At 40.9% G+C, this 21,513-nt stretch overlaps 1 protein-coding gene across 2 annotated transcripts in view; it reads left to right on the forward strand.

Moving 5' to 3' along the window:
• The window catches only part of rfx7a (regulatory factor X7a), a 32,190-nt gene that overhangs the window by 3,646 nt on the left and 7,031 nt on the right, over positions 1-21,513 (forward strand). Inside the window, exons 2-8 of one of the 2 annotated variants that reach the window (XM_027008916.2) lie at positions 9,380-9,413; positions 14,687-14,772; positions 15,015-15,137; positions 16,207-16,323; positions 18,832-18,916; positions 19,187-19,394; positions 21,125-21,423. In XM_027008916.2, the coding sequence (XP_026864717.2) occupies positions 9,380-9,413; positions 14,687-14,772; positions 15,015-15,137; positions 16,207-16,323; positions 18,832-18,916; positions 19,187-19,394; positions 21,125-21,423 (952 nt within the window). The remainder of the gene's footprint in view (positions 1-9,379; positions 9,414-14,686; positions 14,773-15,014; positions 15,138-16,206; positions 16,324-18,831; positions 18,917-19,186; positions 19,395-21,124; positions 21,424-21,513) is intronic. The other variant, XM_027008918.2, reaches the window with a different exon arrangement.

Below are 21,513 nucleotides of genomic sequence, written 5' to 3' on the forward strand. Positions count from 1 at the left end.
ACATCTGTTTGTGAATAGAGTTACTAAACATTATTTTGACAAAGCTGGTGTAGCCATAATAAGTGAATTTTGTGTTTGCTGTTCATATGAACATAGTTTGGTTTACACACCTGAAAAATACAAAGCAGGTAAAGCGAGTTAATTTGCCATTTGGTACTTTCCCTAACCTTTACCGTGCACTAAATGGGCCTCAAAATTTATGTGAAAGCATAAATGTTTTTGGAAACAGTAGCTAGATTTCTTAGAACACAGCAGCTTAGTACTTCCCAAGTGTACAAAAGGTGATTCCCTAAAAGTATATATTCACGCTAGCATAGATCCAAAAATGTGAAATTCGATGTCTCTGCCAATGAACATGATGAGCAATCACTCCATTCAATCGTACAATTCAACAATCTCAGGTAGTTAGCGAACTGGCCACTTTGCCAGTTAACCTTGTGTAAAATAGCAGCGGCATGACTACATGACCTCCTAAGTCATGCCCGATCACCTGCCGTGAGAATCTATCCTGTCTCTGCAGTGACAGCCCAAGCATAATGGTATGGACCGATTGAACTCTGGCTAGGCTCGATGGTTTGCTTTTAAGGTTGTCTTCACACCAGAGCTTTTTTTCCGGACCAGATCTACTTGCTCCGCAAGTTCAGTATGTTTGGTGAAGTGTGAAAGCTGTTTTCGAGCCCAGAAGTGGTTCAGGGTACCGATCTCTGGTTCGCGTCTAGTGAGCTCTAGTGTGCACCACAGCAGGTGTGGAAGCTATGCATCAGCGTCGCTGAGGTCGAAGCAAAGAAACATAGACCTGAAGAGAGCCAGAAAGCTAAAAGAGATCATGACAGAGCTTAAGCTAAGACCAAAATTAAACATTGAACTTGGCTTTTCAAAGTTGCTGACAGCTCTGTGACCTGAAGGGATTCAGGAGTAATATCAGATTGGCTTTTTTATTGCTGAACAGGTAAATTATGTTGGTGTTTTGCTAGATAGCTACCTAAACTACTCAGCCAAATAATTGTTGTTGTGGTGCTTAATGTTACCCTTGTAAAATAATGCAATGCACCATGTTAATTGTGAAGTTATTTTAGCTGTATAACTAACATTAGCTGCCTGTTTCACTCATATTAGCCAATTACTTTGCTAATAGTATGTAATGAATTTGTGTCTTTTTTTTTTTGCTTGAGAATTCATTCATTGTTTGGCAAGCCAGGCTAACTGTTATTCTCAGAACAAATCCAGTGCTACCTTCTGTCATTGTGTAAAATATCTCCATTTTCTTCTCATTACCAGGTTTACGTCTTCAGCCTCAAATCATGTATCAAGAGAATACATGGGTAATGATGGTTAGCTTGCTAAATTAACCTAACTGATGTTACCCAACTCTGTCTTATTGGGCTACTGGCTCATGTAAGGTTGCTACCTAACATTTGACAGAAGTGTGGATAGCTAATAACAGACATTGTCAGAGCAATGGATGTTCAGCCAAAAAGGGTAGTTTCAAAACACAACAAATAATTACTATTTGGGAAAAGCTTTCTATAAAACAGTACCTTCTGTTAGCGAAACTGCTCACGATACTTACAACTGTGTGATGCAAAAGTGGATTATATTATGTTTTCTCTAACAACATTTGGTCATACATGCAAGCCATTAATAAAATCCTACACATCATCTCATTTAGCTTATTTATAGTTTTCTTTAAAGAGAACATTTTTGGTCTGTTTGGAGTGAGTATGATGGTAAACTTTGCAACTGCTATAGTGTCTTGATTGACCAGGATCTCACTGATCCTGGTCCAGGTATCAGCACTGATCCCTGTATTCTACAGTATTCTAGTTCATTGGTGTCTTGGACTCTAACCTGCTGTACTGTACTAGGATGTGTTCTATGAGTAAATGACAAAGCACTTTTGTAAGTCACTCTGGATAAAAGTGTCTGCTAAATGCCATAAATGTAAATCTCAGATATTATATAAAAAGATAACTGAGAAGACTGAGAATGAGGAGAGATACAATTTTGCTGCACTGCTGTGATTTAGAAGAACTGAAGTTATCATCTCAGTGGAACCATCTAGAAAGATATAAAGGTTGCATTTTTATGCAACTGGTAGTTTTTGACATACAGCTAGTCTCAGAACTGGGGTTAGTCAGTCATGTGTTGGATGGAGTGGGTCTTCAATATTCATGGACTCATTTATATATTGATTTGGCTTTTAGCTTTACTACAGTGTTTTGCAGTGGTCAGTTGCTTCCGGTGCACTATCACCACCACAGTGGCTTTATGAATTGCAATTAAATACCACTTCACACATTTTGTGTGGTATAGCGCATTTACACTGAAATTGTATGAATCAGGCAACTGTCTGATTTTCACTTTGTACTAGCTGAGTGTTTCTTTTGGTTTAGCTCTCTGAAAAGAACATGCTAGTTAATGGGAATCCAACAGCAAGCCTTTTAAAATCCTATTAGTAAGTCCAGGCTAATAGAATACAGTCCAGGGCTAATAATAATTTACTGTAATACTGTAATAATCAATAGTAACATCTCAAGACAGAGATGCTGATGTAGTATGTTTATGAAGCCAAAACCACCATAAACAATTATTACTCCTCTTCAGGGATTCTCTATGAATTATTTCACATATCCAGCACTGACCATTCAGATCCTCTATATATCAGAATAATCAATTTTCAGGCTTTATGTTTGCCTCCTCAGCACAGAGCTTAGACAACTTTAAAAAGAGGTGGAATATAATGTGAGAGAATGTCTGTGTGCGTGTGTGTGTGTGTGTGTGTATGTGAGCAAACATGCTCATGTGCACGTCTGAAACTTTGTTTATTGGCATATGTGGGGGAAGTGGAACACGAGGGGCCCGGGGGTCCTGACACAATGTGAATATGGGAATAATCAGCTTCAAAGTGTTTTGAAAATGAGCTACAGCACCACTGGCACTCGGCCAGCTGTCTTTGACCCCTGACCCTTGGAATGGTGCTCCACTGCGCCCATGACGCACTTCTGCTGCAGTTTAGCCTTTGGGCCAGGACAGAAACGACAAAATTCTTGGGTCTCTAAAAAAAATGATCTAAACATTATGACGATTCCTCAAAGCCTGCACCTGCCACTGGTGTGTTACGCAAAGCTGTGCAAACGATGGGAAGTGATTTCCTTTAAACCTGTGCCAGGGATGCCTGTGTAATAGCTGAGTGTTTCCTTTGGTTTAGCTCTCTGAAAGGAACATGCCAGTGAAAGGGAATCCAACATCAAGCCTTTTAAAATCCTGAATTAGTAATAAATTATTAAAACATCTCAAGACAGATGCTGAGGTGGCATGTATAAGATGCCAAAACCACCATACAGAATTATCACATCTGACTCAGCCCCACATGAAAGGGCATATCTGAAGAAACACACCCTTTGATCATTCCTCCAGTACCTCACAGGCAAGCACGCACACACATTGTTTTATATTGCCTCTTAAATTGGTTTTGTTACAACAAGGATCATGAATCTTAATGTTGCTGTAGGCTAGTGATACCCTGGCAACGAACTTAATCCATGCTTTAACAAAGTGAGGCTTGTTCAAGTTGCTGACAGAAATCCATTAACTCTTGCTACTGTATCCATTAACGGCTGAATTACCATTAAATTAACATAGGCACGCTCTTGCTGTATAATCACTCTGTGTTGAGAGTGGTTTATTAAGAAACTACTGTAGAAGTTCATATGGTGTGATGGATAATGTTTAGTAAATGAGGAGTGTTTGTCCTTAAGTCAAGAATTTTGAGTTACTTGAGTGAAAGATCCACAGTGTTTTTTTTTTTGTTTTTTTTTAAAGCTTTGCAGAAAAAGAATGTACATTTTTGTTAATTCTGGATGTCTTTAAAACACTGGAATTTTAAACATGCACATGACCTGTTTCAAATAGAGTGCCATGTATCTTCAGCATGTAGTTCAGGTCCAGCTCTCAATGGTTCCAGTTAGATGAGAGAAGAACCTTGAAGTAGATATTCATGGATGTGTACACAATTTATCTGTAAATAAAACAAACTCTGTAAACTGTGATAATCTGCGCATCAGTACAGTACAAGCTGGATAAGTTACACCTGTGATAATGGATGAGTTTTTGTTGTGAACTTCAAAATAGAAACAGATATTGGAATGGCCATAATAACTGCCAGCATTCTAAACTTTGTCGTAGAAAGGGAGTCATTTTCTGTTGTTTCAATTTCTCACTCCATCATTCTGCAATTTGTTTTCCCCTGTGGCCTTTGCCCTCTGTGTCAAACACACTGTGGCAGACCACTTTGTTTGTAGACATCCTGTTTGCAAAATTTGCTCATGTCCACACTGTGTATCCCAGCAGTCCCATATGCAGTCTGTGAACTCTGAGGTTTGCTTCAAAGACTAGCTGATTATGGTACCCATATCAGTCACATTGCAAGACCTGGTGAAGTGTGTTTTAAATTGTCAGTCATTTTCTTATAGCAATTCACACTACTGAAGGGAAACATGGTGGGACTGGGTTATATCTGGAATATAAGATTCAGGCAGAGAGGGTCCTAGAGTCACCTCAGAGACCCCGAATGGCTCTTGTGTAAAATAAAATCAGCAAATCCTGCGACACTTCTTATCCAACCACCAGCCTGATTACAATGCTGGTACAAATGCTTCTTTTTGTCAGATTGACCATAATGCAATGTGTGGGAGAACTACTGCTGTTTTCTTTTGCCTTTTGGGTACTTTATGGATGAATTACTGAATTGTGTATTTGGAGTTTTCAAGTGTGTTGTCCTTTGCACTTGTGTGAATGTGCACGGTATTCTGCACTGGCCACTCCCTGTGGATTCTCAGTGGGCATGTGTGTGAGCAGGGCGTGAGGTTAAGAGATTCAATCCTGTAGAAGCAGAGCACAGCAAGTTCCGAGACAGGGAGTGGGAGGGAGAAAGAGAGAGCGTAAGCCTGAAAGAGTATGCATACTGCCATGTAGGTCATGCTGACTAGCAGTAGTCTTTGTAGTACCTTACTCTGATCTGTCAGCACTGATCTAGGGTTTAGTGGCATGATGAACAGGTTATCCTTATTTAGTGCATGTGCCAAGGACGCTTGACTGAAGAGCCTAGCACAGTCTTGAAATGGTAAAAGACATATCTCCACCTGGATATGGGTGAGGCATGGCAGACTGGGGGAGGGGCATGGCTAACTGGTTGAAGTCCTAAAGGTGATATTCAGGACACAACCTGCTACTCTTCTCTGTTTGGAAACCCTGGATGATGATGTAGAGATCATCACTCAGTGATAAACACAATAGTACAGTAGCTGTGAGCTTTGTGATTTTTATATTTTGTTGAAGATGCAAGAGAGGTGATTGTCTGTAATGTTTGTAAGAGTTTTCATCTAAATGTATGAAATGAATGAAATGTCTCAGTTTATAAAAGATACTGTTTTAGGCTCCTGTGCTAATGATTAGAAAGTATTTTTGTCATTTGCAGCATTAATTATAATACTATGATGGACCAATAATTGGTTAAAAGGTTAAAAATGATCACTAATCCACAGGACCCATCACTGTAAAGATAAGAGCGAGTACCAAGTGTTTAATGGAAATTTAAATTAAATTGGAACTTATGAATGTAGGTATTGTACAATGCCTTGCAAAAGTGTTAACCACCTTAAGAGTCAGAGGTTAGTCTGTATTACAGATGACACTTTCTATCGAGCTGTATCATTTTAAATTACATACCCTCCAATTACTAACTGAAAATGCTCTTTACATATATATCGAACCCTTGTGCTGTGGTAGCTCCATGTTTACACAGAAAGACGCTGTCCTAATGATAACACCATTGGGTTACAATGTGTCTCTACCACTGAATCATTTAAAAAAACCCTCACCTTTTCTGGTGAAAAACCTCTGAAATTCAAGTACCATTGGTCACACTGTGAATCAAAAGGAAATATTCTAATTTATAGATATAGATGGACAAGATGGGAACAGCTACAACATAATATCCAAGTGTTTGGATATAGTGAGCCCTGTTCTCAATTGTGAGGAAATGGAAGCTGCATCATACCTCCCAGGCAATGCCTGGATCTGGCTATTCCTTCAAACTCAAGAAGGGGACTTGGGATGAAAGCTACAGAGCAGCCAACAATCACTTTAAAGAGTTACAGACTTCAGTGGCTGAGACTGAAGTTGTACCAGTCAACGAGATCAATGGTCTGTGTGGGAGGGTGGCCAGAAAGAAGCAGTTACTGGAGAAAAACCACATTAAAGCCCATCTGGAGTTTGCAAGAAAGCATCAAGAGTGACCCAGCTAAAATGTGGCAAAATGGTTTGAAGTCAGATGAGACAAAAAATGGAGTCTTCCCAGTAGTGAAGTAAAAGTGTGGCATCATCATCCTGTGGGGATACAGCTGGGACTGACCATCTTATTAAACTTGAAGGACAGACGGATGGTGCAAAATACAGGGAGATACTATAAGGCAAACTGCTTGTGCTAAAAAACTAAACATTTGGAGAAACCTCATCTTTCTGCAACAACAATTCCAAGCACAAGGTCAAAGTAGCACAGGAGTAGTTGAACAGAAAATGGGTGAAGGTTGTACTAAGTCAGAATTTCACAGTTGTGAACTGCAGTTCACAAACGACATCTAGCAAGCCCAAATAATTTGGACTAATGGGCGAAAATTAGAAAATTCTGTGAAGGTGACAGCTGTTAAGTCATTAGACAACTTTAACATGGGCTTTAGAGTTTCTAGGTTTGATCTCAACTGCCAGTTACTGATATTATAACTTCACATACAGTACAGTACCACTAACCCAGAGCTGCTTCATGGACACTCATTTCAGCTGCTTTGTGAATAAGTTTTAAAATCATGTGTTCTGATATATTAGTTTATTTATTGGTGGTGTTTTTTTTAATGGTATTTGAGTTGTGTTAACCTGAGTAGTCACATTAGTTTGGGGAATTCCATGTGTAGGAAAGCTGTTCAGATTTTTTTTCCCTTTAATTCAGTTCGTTTGTGCACATAATCACTTCAAAAGAACAGGACTAGCACACTTTAGCAAATGCTGATGTTAGGATGTGTTGGGCATTAAGATAACAACATTGTTTGTGTTTTGATTCAGCTGATGACATTCAGCAATATGCCAGTTGGAGTTGCTGCTCTTTTGACTCCTCTTCCATGTACGAGTAGAAGCCCAGTGACTGGGCCATGGGTGCTGAAGCCTACCCCAGCATGCCAGCTCCATGTTTGCCAGGAGGTGTTTTGCCTTGAGCAAGTGACATTTTTCAGGAAGTCCTCGCTTCATGAACACATTCCACCTGGAAACAGGAAGGAAAGCCATGAGCCTGATGCAGCTGCCCCAGGCCTGTGTGGAGATGGCTTAATGAGGACTAGCTGCCCTAGGAACAAACCCTACCTGCTTGGTAACAGTTCGCTACAGCCTCTCCTCTTTTTTCAAAAGGGGGACACAATTACAGCCCCGCCAAAAGCAAAATGTTTCAGCTAGGATTACTGGTTAAGTCTGGTTAACCTTATGCTGGGTGCATGCTACCCTATTTTCTGCTGGGGGCACGCTTTCCACCCCGATTTACTGCCGCAGATTAATTTTCGGCTTGGCGTCAATCCCCTGCATCTTGGCGACATATCGCTGTCTACAGCCGTGACGATGCTCGTATAGCATGTATGGCTCGGTGACGCAATTTCTCTGCTCTGCATGTTGTTTGAAGTTCTCTTTATGAACCTTGTCAGATCTTGTAGTGCAACTACCTTTGGGACAAGTAATAGGAGCAGCGATGGCCAACAGCCAGTGAGAATACAAAGGAAAACTATTGCAGAACAACACCCTGCTAGTGCAGAACAATGCCCTGCTATTTTTGTGTGTATAATAATTCTGATTACATGCATTTTATGCTTGTGTATAATTTACAAAATGTGAATTTTGTTTTTGTCAATACCGTTTGGGAAAGCATTTAAGAGAAAGACGGAGAGACAGACAGAGAGATTGATTCATTATTTGTTTTGGGGGCATTATACATTAACATTCCTCATATTGTTAGCTTGTATCCAGTTAGGACACATGTGAAACCTAGGTTTTGAAACTTCAGAACAGTTTATGAATTTTTACTTGAATGGTTCAGTTTTCTTCACAATTTCCTTTGAATTCTTTCTTTTTCTTATTTCTGTACAAACAGTACAGAAACAACCATTATAACCAGTTGTTCAGGCTCAATCTTGGTGTGATGTACAGTTCTTGCATGTATTTGTGTTGCGCGGTCATCTGGATCGGTCATGTAGGCACACCTCTGCATCAACAAAACAGGTCACATGCGATATATGTGGTTTAGTGTGAGCAGGATTCTGAGAGTTTTTAAGTTATGTAATGTCCACATGGCATTGGGACTAACCACGTTCTAGCCTGCTGCACTTATGTAGATAGTGTAGATTATTTCAACTTATTTCAACTTTAATCAGTGTCTTATTACCACACACGTCTCAACTTTAGGTGAGGTAGATCTATAAAGGTCAAAACCAGAGGGACCACAACATGCCAAGAAAATCCCTTGGAACTTGCTATACTGTAATTAACAACAGGTGTTGTCTGCTGGACCAGAATAAGTGTGGAGCAGGTGCAGGAGTCAAGATGCACATAATTCTCTTGTTGGTTACCGAGGGATACCATCGCAAATATGACCACTTTATGTCATTGTTTGTTTGGTATTTTGTAGTTTTGTACATTTTTGTGGAGAGTGCACACCATCTTTCCTCCAGTTAACATCAGTAAGTGTCTGTGCGTGTGTCTCTGTGTCACGGTACACAACTGTTGAATTGTAATGGCATTGCAGATGCATGTGGAAAGTTGTGTGTACAAATAGTTATCCTTTTATTTAGGGGCAGTTGTTGTTTTCCTTTACACCCATTACAGAGTGAAAAACAGTTGCTGTCTCTGAAAGAACAGTTCCAGTTCAAACCTACTCAGTTTCCTTAAGAACCCTCAATCTCCCTTGCTAGAAACGCGCTTGCTTTACATTACCACTTGTCCAGATCCAAACCTGCAGCATTCCACACCTCTATATGGATTCCACACTATATATCAGTCCCCTCAGCCATCCTCCTCGGTGGCTGCTGGAGTCCGACTGGCGAGAGTATCGGTTGGGCAGTTGGGCTTTAGTGGGATGGAACATCAGTGCTTGCAAGACTCTTTTTATATGTTGTTGTAGTATGTGCTCCTGTGAATATGTCTGTCTGAGCCAGCCTACAGCGGAATGGCTCCAGGGAGCATATTTCAAGTACCACTGGTTTATTAATAAAGGTGGCTTTGAGTGCTCCTTCAGTTACACTTGCGTCACTAGTGCACTAATCGTTTTTTTCCCCTCTTTTTTTTTCAGCAAATCCGTACAATCAAAGGTGGACAGCATTTTGGTGAGTATATAATTCTACTGAAATTATTTCCCAGTGGACTGAATGTTATGATATCTGTGTCTTTTTGTAGACGCTTATTTAATGTAATGTGGTCAAACATTGGATTTAATCTGTACGTGAAGTAATTGGACGTTTTATCACATCTCAGCTATTAGTGAGTAACTATTTAACATATAACACATCCTAACTGCCAGTAACTAACATGCGTCTAAGCATACCGGGTGAAGTCTCACCAGATGTCTAAGTAAGAAAAGATGATGAAAGTGAGCTCCTAGCTATAGAGTCAAAGGCTCAAATGTGAAAGTTGTGTAGTGTGCTTCATGTCAGACTTTACCAAAAGGCCCCCCAATGAGAATATATGTTCACTATGAAATAGTCATAATGTTCATGCGAGAAGGAAAGATGCCTTACAGCAGCATTCTGGCATACTGCTGATGGTCAGTGTAGGTTCTGGGTGTGGAAACGTTTCCATTCATGAGTGCTGCCCGCTGTGGCATACATTGTTTATGCTGGTGCGTAAACGGAGGCCAGTACGTGTCCGCATCCAGGAGGAAGTTGCTGTGAGCATGGAACGGCTGGAGGGTGACTTGCTTCACCCTGTCAGACCCACTCAGGCCGAGTCTTCTTCCAGAGAAGATGGAGGAAGTTGTGAGTGTGTCAGACCGCATGTGCTGGTAGCTGGTGGAGCCTTTATTGCCAGCTTCTGTGCATGTCCAGCCGGCCCTCGGACAGCACGTGTGGACCATTTTAGTATGTACCACAGTTATAGAGCTGGAATTACAATTAGTTTTAGATGCCATCAGTTTGCACCAGCAGTACCAGCAAATTGCATGTAGAACATGCAGTTTTGAGTCAATTTTGACTTTTGAGTGTGTCCTTAAACAGATAGGATTTGGGGTTTGGGGTTTTTTGCACAACCTTTGCCTGATTGTGCACTTAGTGACCTGGTTTTGAAATGAAGCTCATGAACCAGTGTCAAGGTGTGATGATGGCCCATCGGGACACCGGCCCATCACGAGCATAGTGTCACATGGAAATCCCCTGGGTTAAAGAGCAAGGCTAATGTGCTGTTAGCTTATTGACCGCCTCCTCCTCCCCACACCAGACCCATGTTGCCCTCTCACTTTCACACTTGCTTCAGGCTTCCAAGAACTTCTCTGCCATAGCTTTCCTAAGAGTCTGCACTTGTTTTGATTTTCAGTGAATTTCCTCTTGACATTTCACATTTACTTCAGTTTTGAGTTCCTTTTTTGAGTAGTTTTATTGAGTTGTTTTCTTTCACTCTAGAACACAAATGTTGGTATCTGTTACCTCTCAGGAACTTTTGTCAAACTTTCCCTAGAAGTTTTAACCAAAACTCAGCAAATGATGAAGTGTATAACTAATGAGGGCCATTTTGACAGCACTGTGTGTAGTCTTTGTGAGCATGTGTTTTGAAGTACATAAGCTGTCCCTTGTAACTGCCTGCATTTAGTTATTTTGTCCGCCTTTGTGAGTTGACCTGTTGTGATCAGATTGAAGTGCAAATCAGGAAGCTGCAGTTAAAGTGCACAAAGAACACCTTCATGAAAAGGTGCTGAACTTGAGAATGTGTTCATTCAGCACATTAGATTTGTATAGACCGGAATGGTAAGGCTGCTTAGACCATTCTGCTGTGGGAAGACTGTATCCAGTATGTCTGGGTCTACATGAGATGAAGTCTCAGGGTGTTGATGTTTGACCCCTGCCACAGGAGGACACTACTGAGTCTGCAGCAACCACTTGCCAAGGTTCACTCTGCCCCTTATTCACCGCTGTTATGTTTAGATGTGGAGCTTCGAAGGAACTAGTGTTAGGTGTAAAGAAATGAAGACGGAGGAAACAATGAATGGAAAGTTGGAAATGGAGTGCTGGTGAATACTCTCCTTTCCTCCTTATATTTTGGAGACCCACAACATTGCTGACTTTCGAGAGTTAAGTGATAAACTTCTCTGTAAGGAAAACAAAACTTCCCTCAGTTTACTTTTAGTAACCATCGACTTGGTGCTTAATTAGAGAAATCCTTAATAGCAAATCCGTTAAGTTTTCTACATTGTAAAAGCATTGTTGCTTGCACACTACTCACTAAGTGCAGCTTATCTCTTTGAATAAGGTGCTAGTGATTGTACTATAATGGTCTCAGTCTTTCTTAGAGGCATGAATGACATGGAAAATTCAATCTCAGTGCCATGGCATCTGCAGTCAGTGGTGTGTGTGTGTGTGTGCGCATGCATGCACACAGGCCTGTATGTGTTGAAGCCTTCCCACATGCATGTGTACCCCCCCCCCCCCTCCTAAATCAGGCAGTGCAGTTGGCTCCAAGACGTCTGCATCCATGTGCCATTTTTATTTACTTTTTATCCCCCCACCTCCCAAACATATGCACACACGCCCACACACACCACCTTCACACCATGCCACTAGAAGAGTTCGCTGGGTGATGACTTTAGCCATCCCGTACCTCTTGTTCCCTTGGCAACAATGGCATGAGCAGAAGAGATGGAGAGACACCTCTATTCTTGGGGAGGCTGCAGAGGACTAGGGGCGTGTCCGGCCCGATGAGGGTTAAACGGAGAGGGAGAACACGAGGTTATGCACATGCGCATGCACCTGTACATGGCGTCCATGGCTCTGCAGCGTGTCCCAGCTTCATCCCTCTGCTGCTGTTTATATTTAGATTTTTGTTATTGTTTACTGTTTACTGCCATGGTACTGTTCACGTGTAGGGTTATGAAGGTTTATTTGGAGATTGTCAGTGTGCCATGTGCTCCTTGGGGCTTTCAGAGATGTGCTTCTGCAGACTACCCATACACATACCGTTGCTCTTGCAAGCACCATAAAAAACAAAGCTTTAACCCTGCCCCATGTGCTTACTGTTTAAGTCTTGCCTGGATATATGTAGCTTGGATAACTATTATTAAATTAAATTGGATAACTGTTATTAAATCATATTTTAATTTATTTCAACACACCTCCAGTATATTTTTCCACACCCTTCGCGCTGCAAAACCCATAATCAAAAACATTTTAATTATGTGTAATTTAGGGCACTGAAGATTCTGCCTGCTTACTTTATTAAATAACATAATAAGATATTTATCATCTCAAACTAAAGAACTTGAGAATTTACTTACATCCTGGCCTCTGACCCCAATCTGTTGCCTGTGAGCCATAGTTAAGATATCCAGTCTTTCAGCAGATGAGACTACAGTACTAGCACTTATCTCTTAATTCATTAATATTACATCCTTACTTATACTACCTTTTGTAAATTAATGTCTAAGATACTACCCTTTAATGTTAAGATTCAACCCTTGATTCTAGCGATGATGTTCTGAAGAACTTTTGGTTTGGTTTGTGACTACATTGTGATAGCACAGTTACTGTAGTTTCTTGTTAGAGTCTTCTGATCAGACTATAAAAACACATTTGTCACAAGCTTTGCCAGCATTTACCTTCAATTAGCAGTAGATTTTACTCCTAGTTTAGACACAGCATGTGAACTATAGAATTGAATTTAAACTTGAATATCCTAAGTTCACATGCCTTATATGGATACTGTAACATTGACGTATTTTCATGTATACACTTACTTGTGCTTGGCCCCCACAGTTGCTGCTTGCAGCTACATTGTTGTAAAACCTGCTTGCACTTCAGACTCTACCCTTTACTTAAGGGTGATATGCTAGACCTCTTTTCCACTGTAGGGCTAAATGGATCTGAGCAGAGAGTGTAACCATTCAGCAACTCCATTAGGGCACGCATTGGTACGAAACGCCTACACACACTGCTCAGTCCACCTTCTCACCGTGATTGGCCACCTGTGCCGAGGGCCGTAGAATGGCCCCATTCTGGTGGGTGGGCTTAATGATGTAGGGATTTGCTGATTGGCTCTACATTTGTGTCACTTTGTACCAGCGAATCTGTAGTCATTTACTTTGGAGAAAATGGCGAAACTGGTTTGTATTTTCTAATGTTGCCGCTGTTCAACATTTACTGTTCTGTGCTGCTTTGAACATAAAAAAAAGTTTTAAAAAACATCCCAAACATCCATCGACCTCACAGTTCTTCATAATAGCTGATAAGGGGGGGGAAAGCCAACTGTCACATACTTCTGATTTCTGAGGCACTTCCTGGTCCTGATTTAGCAGCACAACAGATGGAAAAAATCTAATGTAATTAGACTCGAGTCTGCACAGCGCTGTCATGGTATCCGTTCAGTCCCGCAGAGGAAGAGCGGCCATGATGGAAGATCTGCGTTGGGAGTTTCCAGCGAAGAATTTAAATGAGCTCTGGCCCGCCTTGATACCTCACACATTCCCTTTGAAGAGTGGTGAAAAAGGAAGAGGAGGATGTCTCTGCTTTATTCTGCTTTATCCATTTTTCATGCCACTACATCCCTCTGTGCATGCGAGAGCATCTAAGAAAGCAGCGCAACTGGGTTTAGTGTTTCCACAAGCTGATTTGTTCTGGTGCTGTCTTGTGTGTGTTCTAAAGCCGCAAGTGTATTTAGAGAGGCGATGTGTGGTTGTGGGTGTGAGTATGTCTTCATCATTTTTCCACGAACAACAGGGTTCTCTCCCCCCCATGGCAACCTACTGCTCTAGTGTGTTCCACAGTGCCCTGATCTTCATGGTGTGTCTTAGAGTTGAATACTTCTGTTTTCTGAAGTGACTAAGTTGAATCTAAATTGCACTGTGAACCTGCAGTAAATCTGCCTATTTTTTACGGAGCTTTCACCACCACGCCTCCAGGGTGACTGCGTTGAGTGTCATTGCTGTCACTTAGACAAATGTTTTGTTTTTATGTAGCTCAGTTTGCTTGTAAACCAGTCAGGTTTCATTTTCTTTCCAGTGTTGATTTCCATCAGACTAAACCCAGCCTAGAATTACGGACTGTTTCACGGGCATTTTTTGGTGACAAATGAACATTATTAAAATACAAATACAAGAAAAGCGCAACACGATGAATATTATTTGATATAACCACAAATTGTTTTTCCAAATGAATTAATTGGTTACAGCTACATAGGTATCTAGTTGGAGTTTAGTAAAGAATGAGTGCAGTGACCAGTATTCCTTATTTAGAGATTTGAGTGATCAGTATGATTAATCTTCATAGCTGAACCCTTCAAAACATTTAGCAACTTCAGTGAATGTTCCAAACATATTTCATTAGAAAATGTATCTTGCGACCAGCTGGTTTGCACAGTTTACTGTTTTCTCTCCTCGCTCTCCCTCCTTTTTACTTTGTAGCAAGATGTGGAGAAGTTTACAGACATTGAAAAACTCTACCTCTACCTCAGGTTACCTTCTGGCCCCAGTTGTGGCAGTGACAAAAGGTGAGTTGTTTGTGACTTTAGTGTGACGGTCACGTCTCCTAGTGTGTCTCCAAAATACATTTCTTTGTCTCTCTCTCCCTCTCGCTTTCTCTCTGTCTCTCAGTAACTTTCATCAGTTTTGTTTTTCACATGGAGCTAGTTTCAAATTCCTTGCGTTCAGTGACAGACTCCAGGAGGCGAGCGATGGACATTGATTAGAGTAATTAATGTAGCCTTTGTGACTGTTGGTGGTTCTCCCTCAGTGAGCAGAGCTGTGTGTCCTCGAGCCGCACTCAGCAAATGCATGCATTTGGCTGGATCCGGAACCATCTGGAGGAGCATCCCGAAACCTCGTTACCCAAGCAGGAGGTCTACGATGAGTACAAGTATGCTTATAGTCTTCTGCCTCCATGCATAATTTAGAAGTCTTTGCAACACTTTTCACACTGTCTTCTAGTGCAGCACTGTCTAAAATGTTCCTTCAAGTACCTCCTGACCTTTGAATTGTTCTGCAAAGATTCATTGGAACAGCAAGACCTTGGAAGTCAAGAGCTTGGAACCTCAGCCTTTGCCGAGGTTGTTTCCCAATTAGTTTCAGTGTAGGAACTCAGAGCAAATTGGGCCTTCACAAGGATTTGTAAGAATAATGTTTTTTGGAAAAATACAGGGGTTCTAACCAGGGTTAATGGACTCCAGAAACCATTATTAAGGTATAGGCAGACTTCTCAGAACAATTGTATAAGGTATTATTAAATTATTCCTAAATTATTATTCTTAGATAACTAGGATAGCATCAGGCTATTATAGCATTTTAAAGTAAATAAAATAGATGAAAACCACAAAAGAGAAATATTAAGCATGTGTTATTGATTCCCATAGCACTCTGCCATTCCACAGTGAGACTTTGAGGTACTGAGAGGTTCAGCACTAAGCCTTAATCTAGCCTAATTCTCACATAATATTTGAATACACATCAAGATGTTTGTAAAGTCCATGATGAACTCAGTGTTAAGGTGTCCCTGCTTTTGAGATTTTTTTGTTATTTATAGTATTTTTAATATAAGCCTAGTAAGGACAGTTGATGATCTACTTAAAGGTATTAATCTACTTACACCTGCATTGGCTGGGTTTTTTAACAGCAGCTGAGTACATTCTTGCATGCAGTTTTTATAGGAAGTCTTAGCAGATCCTTAGAAGTCCAGTCTCTTTGGTTGTGGTTCCTACAGGTTCAAGGACAGTGGTAGCTCAGTGGTTAAGGTATTCAACTTGTAATTGGAAGTTTGCCAGTTCAAGCCCCCCCCCTCCCCCAATATGCCACTGTTTGGCCCCTGAGCAAGGCCCTTAACCCTCAATTGCTCAAGCTGTATTCAGACATATATTTGTAAGTTGCTTTGGATAAAAGGTGTCAGCTAAATACCGTAAATATCCTTAATGTGTGGTTTTGGGTTTTCCCAGGAGCTACTGTGACAATCTGGGATACCACGCTCTCAGTGCTGCTGACTTCGGGAAGATCATGAAGAACGTCTTTCCCAACATGAAGGCACGCAGGCTTGGCATGAGGGGCAAATCCAAATATCCTTCCCTGGAATGGTCCGTCAACGATTTGCCTTTGAACTCTAGAACATCTGCTGTTGTGGTTCATGGGTCTCCTAAATATAGATCAGAAAGTCACTACATCAAACAGAGTAACATGGCGCTGCTTCCGTGAATCAGAGGCATTTATATGAAGCAGCGATAAGTCTGACCTTCAAGAAAAGTTCTCTCATAACACATCTGCTTTCACCTCTTCCACAAGCTGCCCTGGCTGCGCAATGGATACTTTTGCTTCCTTCCTTGTAGAGACCCAGGATTTTTTCAACCTGCCCCACAGAAACAGCTAGGTTAAGCAAAACATTTTGCTAACTAGAACCCTTAATACTAGACCCCCCTCCCCCACACCCCATCCAGCTGTATGTAGTTAGAAGGATTTTGCTGGCTGTTTGGTTTTTAATAGAAATGGTGTTTTGTAACAGCGGTGAGGTGATAATTATTTTAGTTGTGGGTGAAGGGGTAAAATGGAGGGTTAAAAGTGCATAGGTTTGGCCAGGTTTTATTTATATGTCTTTAGTGGAGCCATTCTGAAATAACACTTGTTTGTTGACGACGGTTGTCAAAGCAACGGAAATCTAATACAATTACCCCTTAAATTTCTCTCACCTCCCCACGCCCCTCCCTTAAGAAAATGACACCATTCTCATACCAGTGCTGAACATTTTGAACTTGGCCTTATGTAACGAGCATTCACACACACTTCCAGTATTACATTTGAAAAAACTGATCATATTTGAATTCCCACCTCTTTTCTCCTTCTGCTGTGTTCTGTTACAGTCCTGTGTGGCAGAGGCAAAATTTCACAGCTGTGAGGTTTAAAGCCGTGTGCCTGCCTGTGGCGAAACCTGGCAGCCATGGAAGGTGGAATCTGAAGCACTCCAGAGTTCTATTCGAACAGGATTAAATTTATATGGGGTCGTAGGATAAGTTGTTCTTTTACAAGTTTTACTCTGTGGTTTTATTTCCGTCTGGATCAGCCTTGTCCGTATTTTTCTTCCTTCTTCCCTGATAAAATTACAGGATGAATAGCCTACTGTTGTTCACCTAACTCAGCACTCACCTGATCATTTTAGTCCTGTCCAGATACAAATATCCCTCATTTTGCAGGCAGATGTCGCCTCATATTGGGGGATATTTTTGACTGCTGCTACTAGCAGTATTTAGACTTCTGGGGCGTAGATCCACCAGAGACCTTTCCAAAGCCTGAAACTCCAAAATGTGTTTCTTATGAAGAGTCGCTTGACCATTGACTTAATACTGTATCTAATAACATTATCTAGAGGAAAAAGAAACTAAAATAAATGAGAAAAGCAGGATCCCTCAGGCTTAAAGGGGTCATTATAGGCACAGTTGCATCTATAGGTCATTACTTACTAGTGATATCATTGACATCTAATGTTAAATGCTGTTAAAATAATAAATAACTAAATAAATGATCGTTTTTATTGAAACTTCTAATGTAATACAGTAGACAAAAGTCTTGATGGAAACATCCAGGATTACACAAAATACAAAACACTAGACACTTACTCATCCTGTAGTAATTTTAATTCCATCTGGAGTTTCATTACTGTGGAGAAATGTTTCATTACAAGGGGCCCCCTGATCAACTAATCCAATCCGAAAAGGACGAAAAACTGTTCCAAACACTAGTGGGCTTCATTGTGGAGCAAATGTTTTGTATGAGATCATCACTCCTATCCAGCTTGGTCACTGGTGTAATGTTGCCGCTGGCCCAAGTGCCGATGGGCGTGGAGCAGAACACACAGACTCCCTCGAAAAAGTGATACATTTAATGACATTAAATACAAATGACAACGGTGGTACTCACACAGAACATTAACAACAGACATGACTTACACATTTAACTAAACACAGGCTACAGTAACATTTAACAATGACTGCACACGTTTTACATACAGCAGCAAACAAACAATGACCAACACGATGCACACACTAGCAGAGGTTTAAATAGACAGACACTCTACGATAAACCCCGTGCAGGTGCGTGCCATCACGGAGGACTTGGCCACAAACGAGGGTGAACCCCCCCCTTGCATGCGGCAGGCCGTACTATGTGACTCGTGGGGGGGAGTGTCCCATAACAACTGGTCACATCTGTAGGAACACAGAGGTTCCAGATGCACTTTAGCTTCCGTCTAGCTGCTCTGAGTTATCCAGTAATGAGCAAACATACACAGGTTATACAGAGCTAGCAGTCCGTCTTTCTGTTACTATTCAGGCTCATGTAGTGCGAAGTGAGCATTGCTTGTATAGTACTGCCAAAACTATATCATCTACCTGAAGGAAACCTTATTTCCCAAGGGGCTTTCTCTTGCTGTTTTGAGTTGTATGAAGGTGACTGAAGTGTGTTGGGTTAGTGTGCACTCTGTCCTAGGTAGAACTTTGGCCCACCTGCCCTGTGCACTCCTGTTCTAAGTGTATGGTGACCGCGGGGCTCTCCTTGTTTTTCCCTTAATGCCTCCTCACATATTGCTATAGTGGCTTGAGAAAGAAGGCATTCATTCATATGCCCTCTCTTCCAAACCTGGATGTACACAAAACCGGTGATGGGGTAAGTTCATTTCCCTCATACCCCTGCCCCCTTTCCTCTCTCTCTTTCTTGTGGTATTCTAGAATAGTAGGATTGCTAGAGAGACGTGCCGTAGGGAATGGATGTGGTAAATATGGACAGAGGTGGATGCGAAGTTCAAGCATGTGAAGTTGTGCTATCTAAGCATACTCCAGTTGCCTCCAGTTGCTTTCCTCTTACTTGTGTGTTTCTCTCTCTCTATCTCTCTCTCCCCCCTGCCCCCCCCCCCCCCCCCCTTCTCATATGTGGCAGTGTGAAGGGTTTGAATCTGTCGGGCAGGGCTACAGTGGAGAGGACGAAGTCCGCGTGGCTGCCTGTGGCCTGGTGTGTGAGTGGGCTCAGAAGGTACTGAGTCGACATTTTGACAGCGTGGAGGACCTGGCTCGCTTTCTCCTCAACAGCCACTACATCGGCACCAAGTCTGTTGCGGCTCTCACTGTGATGACAGGATCCCCTTCAGGTATGACGATCTTATCCCTCACTGTTCTTTTTAGCCCCAGCAAGTGCTGCCCCCTAGTGGCATGAAATCATATAAGAATACTATGCATATATCATATACAACTCCACATGTATATGTAAAAGCATTTACAGGTATTATTACTTACTATAAAATAATAAGCATTAAATAAATTGTTACTGAAAATTAATGTTGATCCTTCAAATTCAGTTCCATGACTAGAAATTAGGCAGATTTAGGTTAAGTGCTGATTTTGCAGTTTGAAATTGGTCAGATGACCGCTGCAGCTATTGTCTTTAGAAAGTTACATAGTTGCCAGCTTGAGTTCAAGGTGATAAACCAAACCTCTATACAGAGCTCAAAAGTCATCAGGTTAGCTGGTCAGTTAGAAGGGTCCACTGACGAATGCCCATCACTGTAAAAACAATCTACTGACAGATCATATTTTTATTCTAGGGTATTCAAGTTTTCTCTCCCTGTGCAGTTACACATGAACCTCTTAGGACACATTCCTCGTGATTTGCAATATTACGATCTCATCACAGACTGTTCAGCAAAATGATAAAATACGCATTTTAAGTGAGCTTAATAAAATACTGGTGTTCAAAATATTGGTGTTTATAACAATGTTAAAAACAAATTAGGAATTGGTACTGTTTAAGGCACACTGGGAGAACATTTTACTGACATTCAGTATTTGTATGTTAAGCATATCTAAAACATACATGAGAAGAGATTTATTCAGTAACATATATATGCGATCTTAGGTCTTAGAATACTATATTCTGTTTTTATTTTAAACGTATAGCACTATTCAGAGCATTAACCATTGGTAAAAAATCTATCCTCATGAACTTCAAATTAAAAAAATACCATTACCACTATAATTTACTATTTTTCTTCATCAGTTCTTACCATAAGAAATACCAGCACAGGTGTAGCAGAATATTCTTGCTGTCATTAGTGATGTATGTGAGAGAAAGACATGAAAATTGTCATTTAAGCAATTCATTGGAACACACATTTTTACATAGGTTGTGACTACGAAATCTTTATCTGGCTAGCTAACACTTTAACTATTAGAAGTCTATGGGATGTAGGTTATTTTTTCACATTGACATACTTTATCGACATATTGGACCCAAAAAACACAGAAAACACATAAAATCAGATTTAGTATAAAACACAAACATATTGAAAATGCAAACACAAGTTGCAAATATGGATATGTAAATGAAAAATGTAGATAAACTCAAAATATATAAACTGTTTCATTGTATATAGCTTCTACTTGTACTGTTGACAGCAAACAAAAACTAGAATGGCATTTCAAGGCAACACATTTGATGGCAGTTGACAGCAATGTTCAAGTTGACTGTTTTTATGCTGTGATGTCTTGAATCAGTCATGGGGTTTGATCATGCCGGCATGATCAGTGATTTCAGAGGGTGAATCTTTATCTGGATAGTTATGTCTCGTTATAGACAGAACATATGGAAAGTCATAAAGGTTAAATGCAAATTTTCCAGTAACTACACGTCCTTGCATAGCTGAGGCCATATCATATGAAGATGACAGTTTATTGTTTTGTGTCATGACAAAGTATCTCTGTTAAGAAGGTAAGCCCACAATGGTCATACTGATAACATTATGCATAATAACGTTTTGATGTTCTGAAATATGTTAGCATGAACTTCTTTTTAAAAGTGATTTATTTCTCTGGATCACTGTAGGGGCTAAACTGCAATCGTCTGCATTTGTGCCCACAATGGATGCCCACTCATTCCAGCCTCAGATGAAAACCCTGGCATCTCCCTCCATTGATGCCAAGCAGCAGCTTCAGAGAAAGATTCAGAAGAAGCAGCAGGAGCAGAAGCTCCACTCTCCACTCCCTGCTGAGGCTCAGGCCAGGAGAGCCGACAGGGGCGGTACACCTGGTGCGAGCGCAGGAGTCCCATGTGGAAGCCCTGCTCTGCTTTCACCGCAGCCCACCATTGGCATTGTGGTAGCTGCAGTTCCGAGCCCCATTACGGTAGCTGCACACTATTTTTGGTCTTATTTAGCTGTGCTTAAAAGAAAAATACATAACAGAGAATGGATGTATTTTGAGTAATTTAAGATT

This window comes from Electrophorus electricus, chromosome 21, assembly GCF_013358815.1.
Source record: "Electrophorus electricus isolate fEleEle1 chromosome 21, fEleEle1.pri, whole genome shotgun sequence".
NCBI classification, from domain to species: domain Eukaryota; kingdom Metazoa; phylum Chordata; class Actinopteri; order Gymnotiformes; family Gymnotidae; genus Electrophorus; species Electrophorus electricus.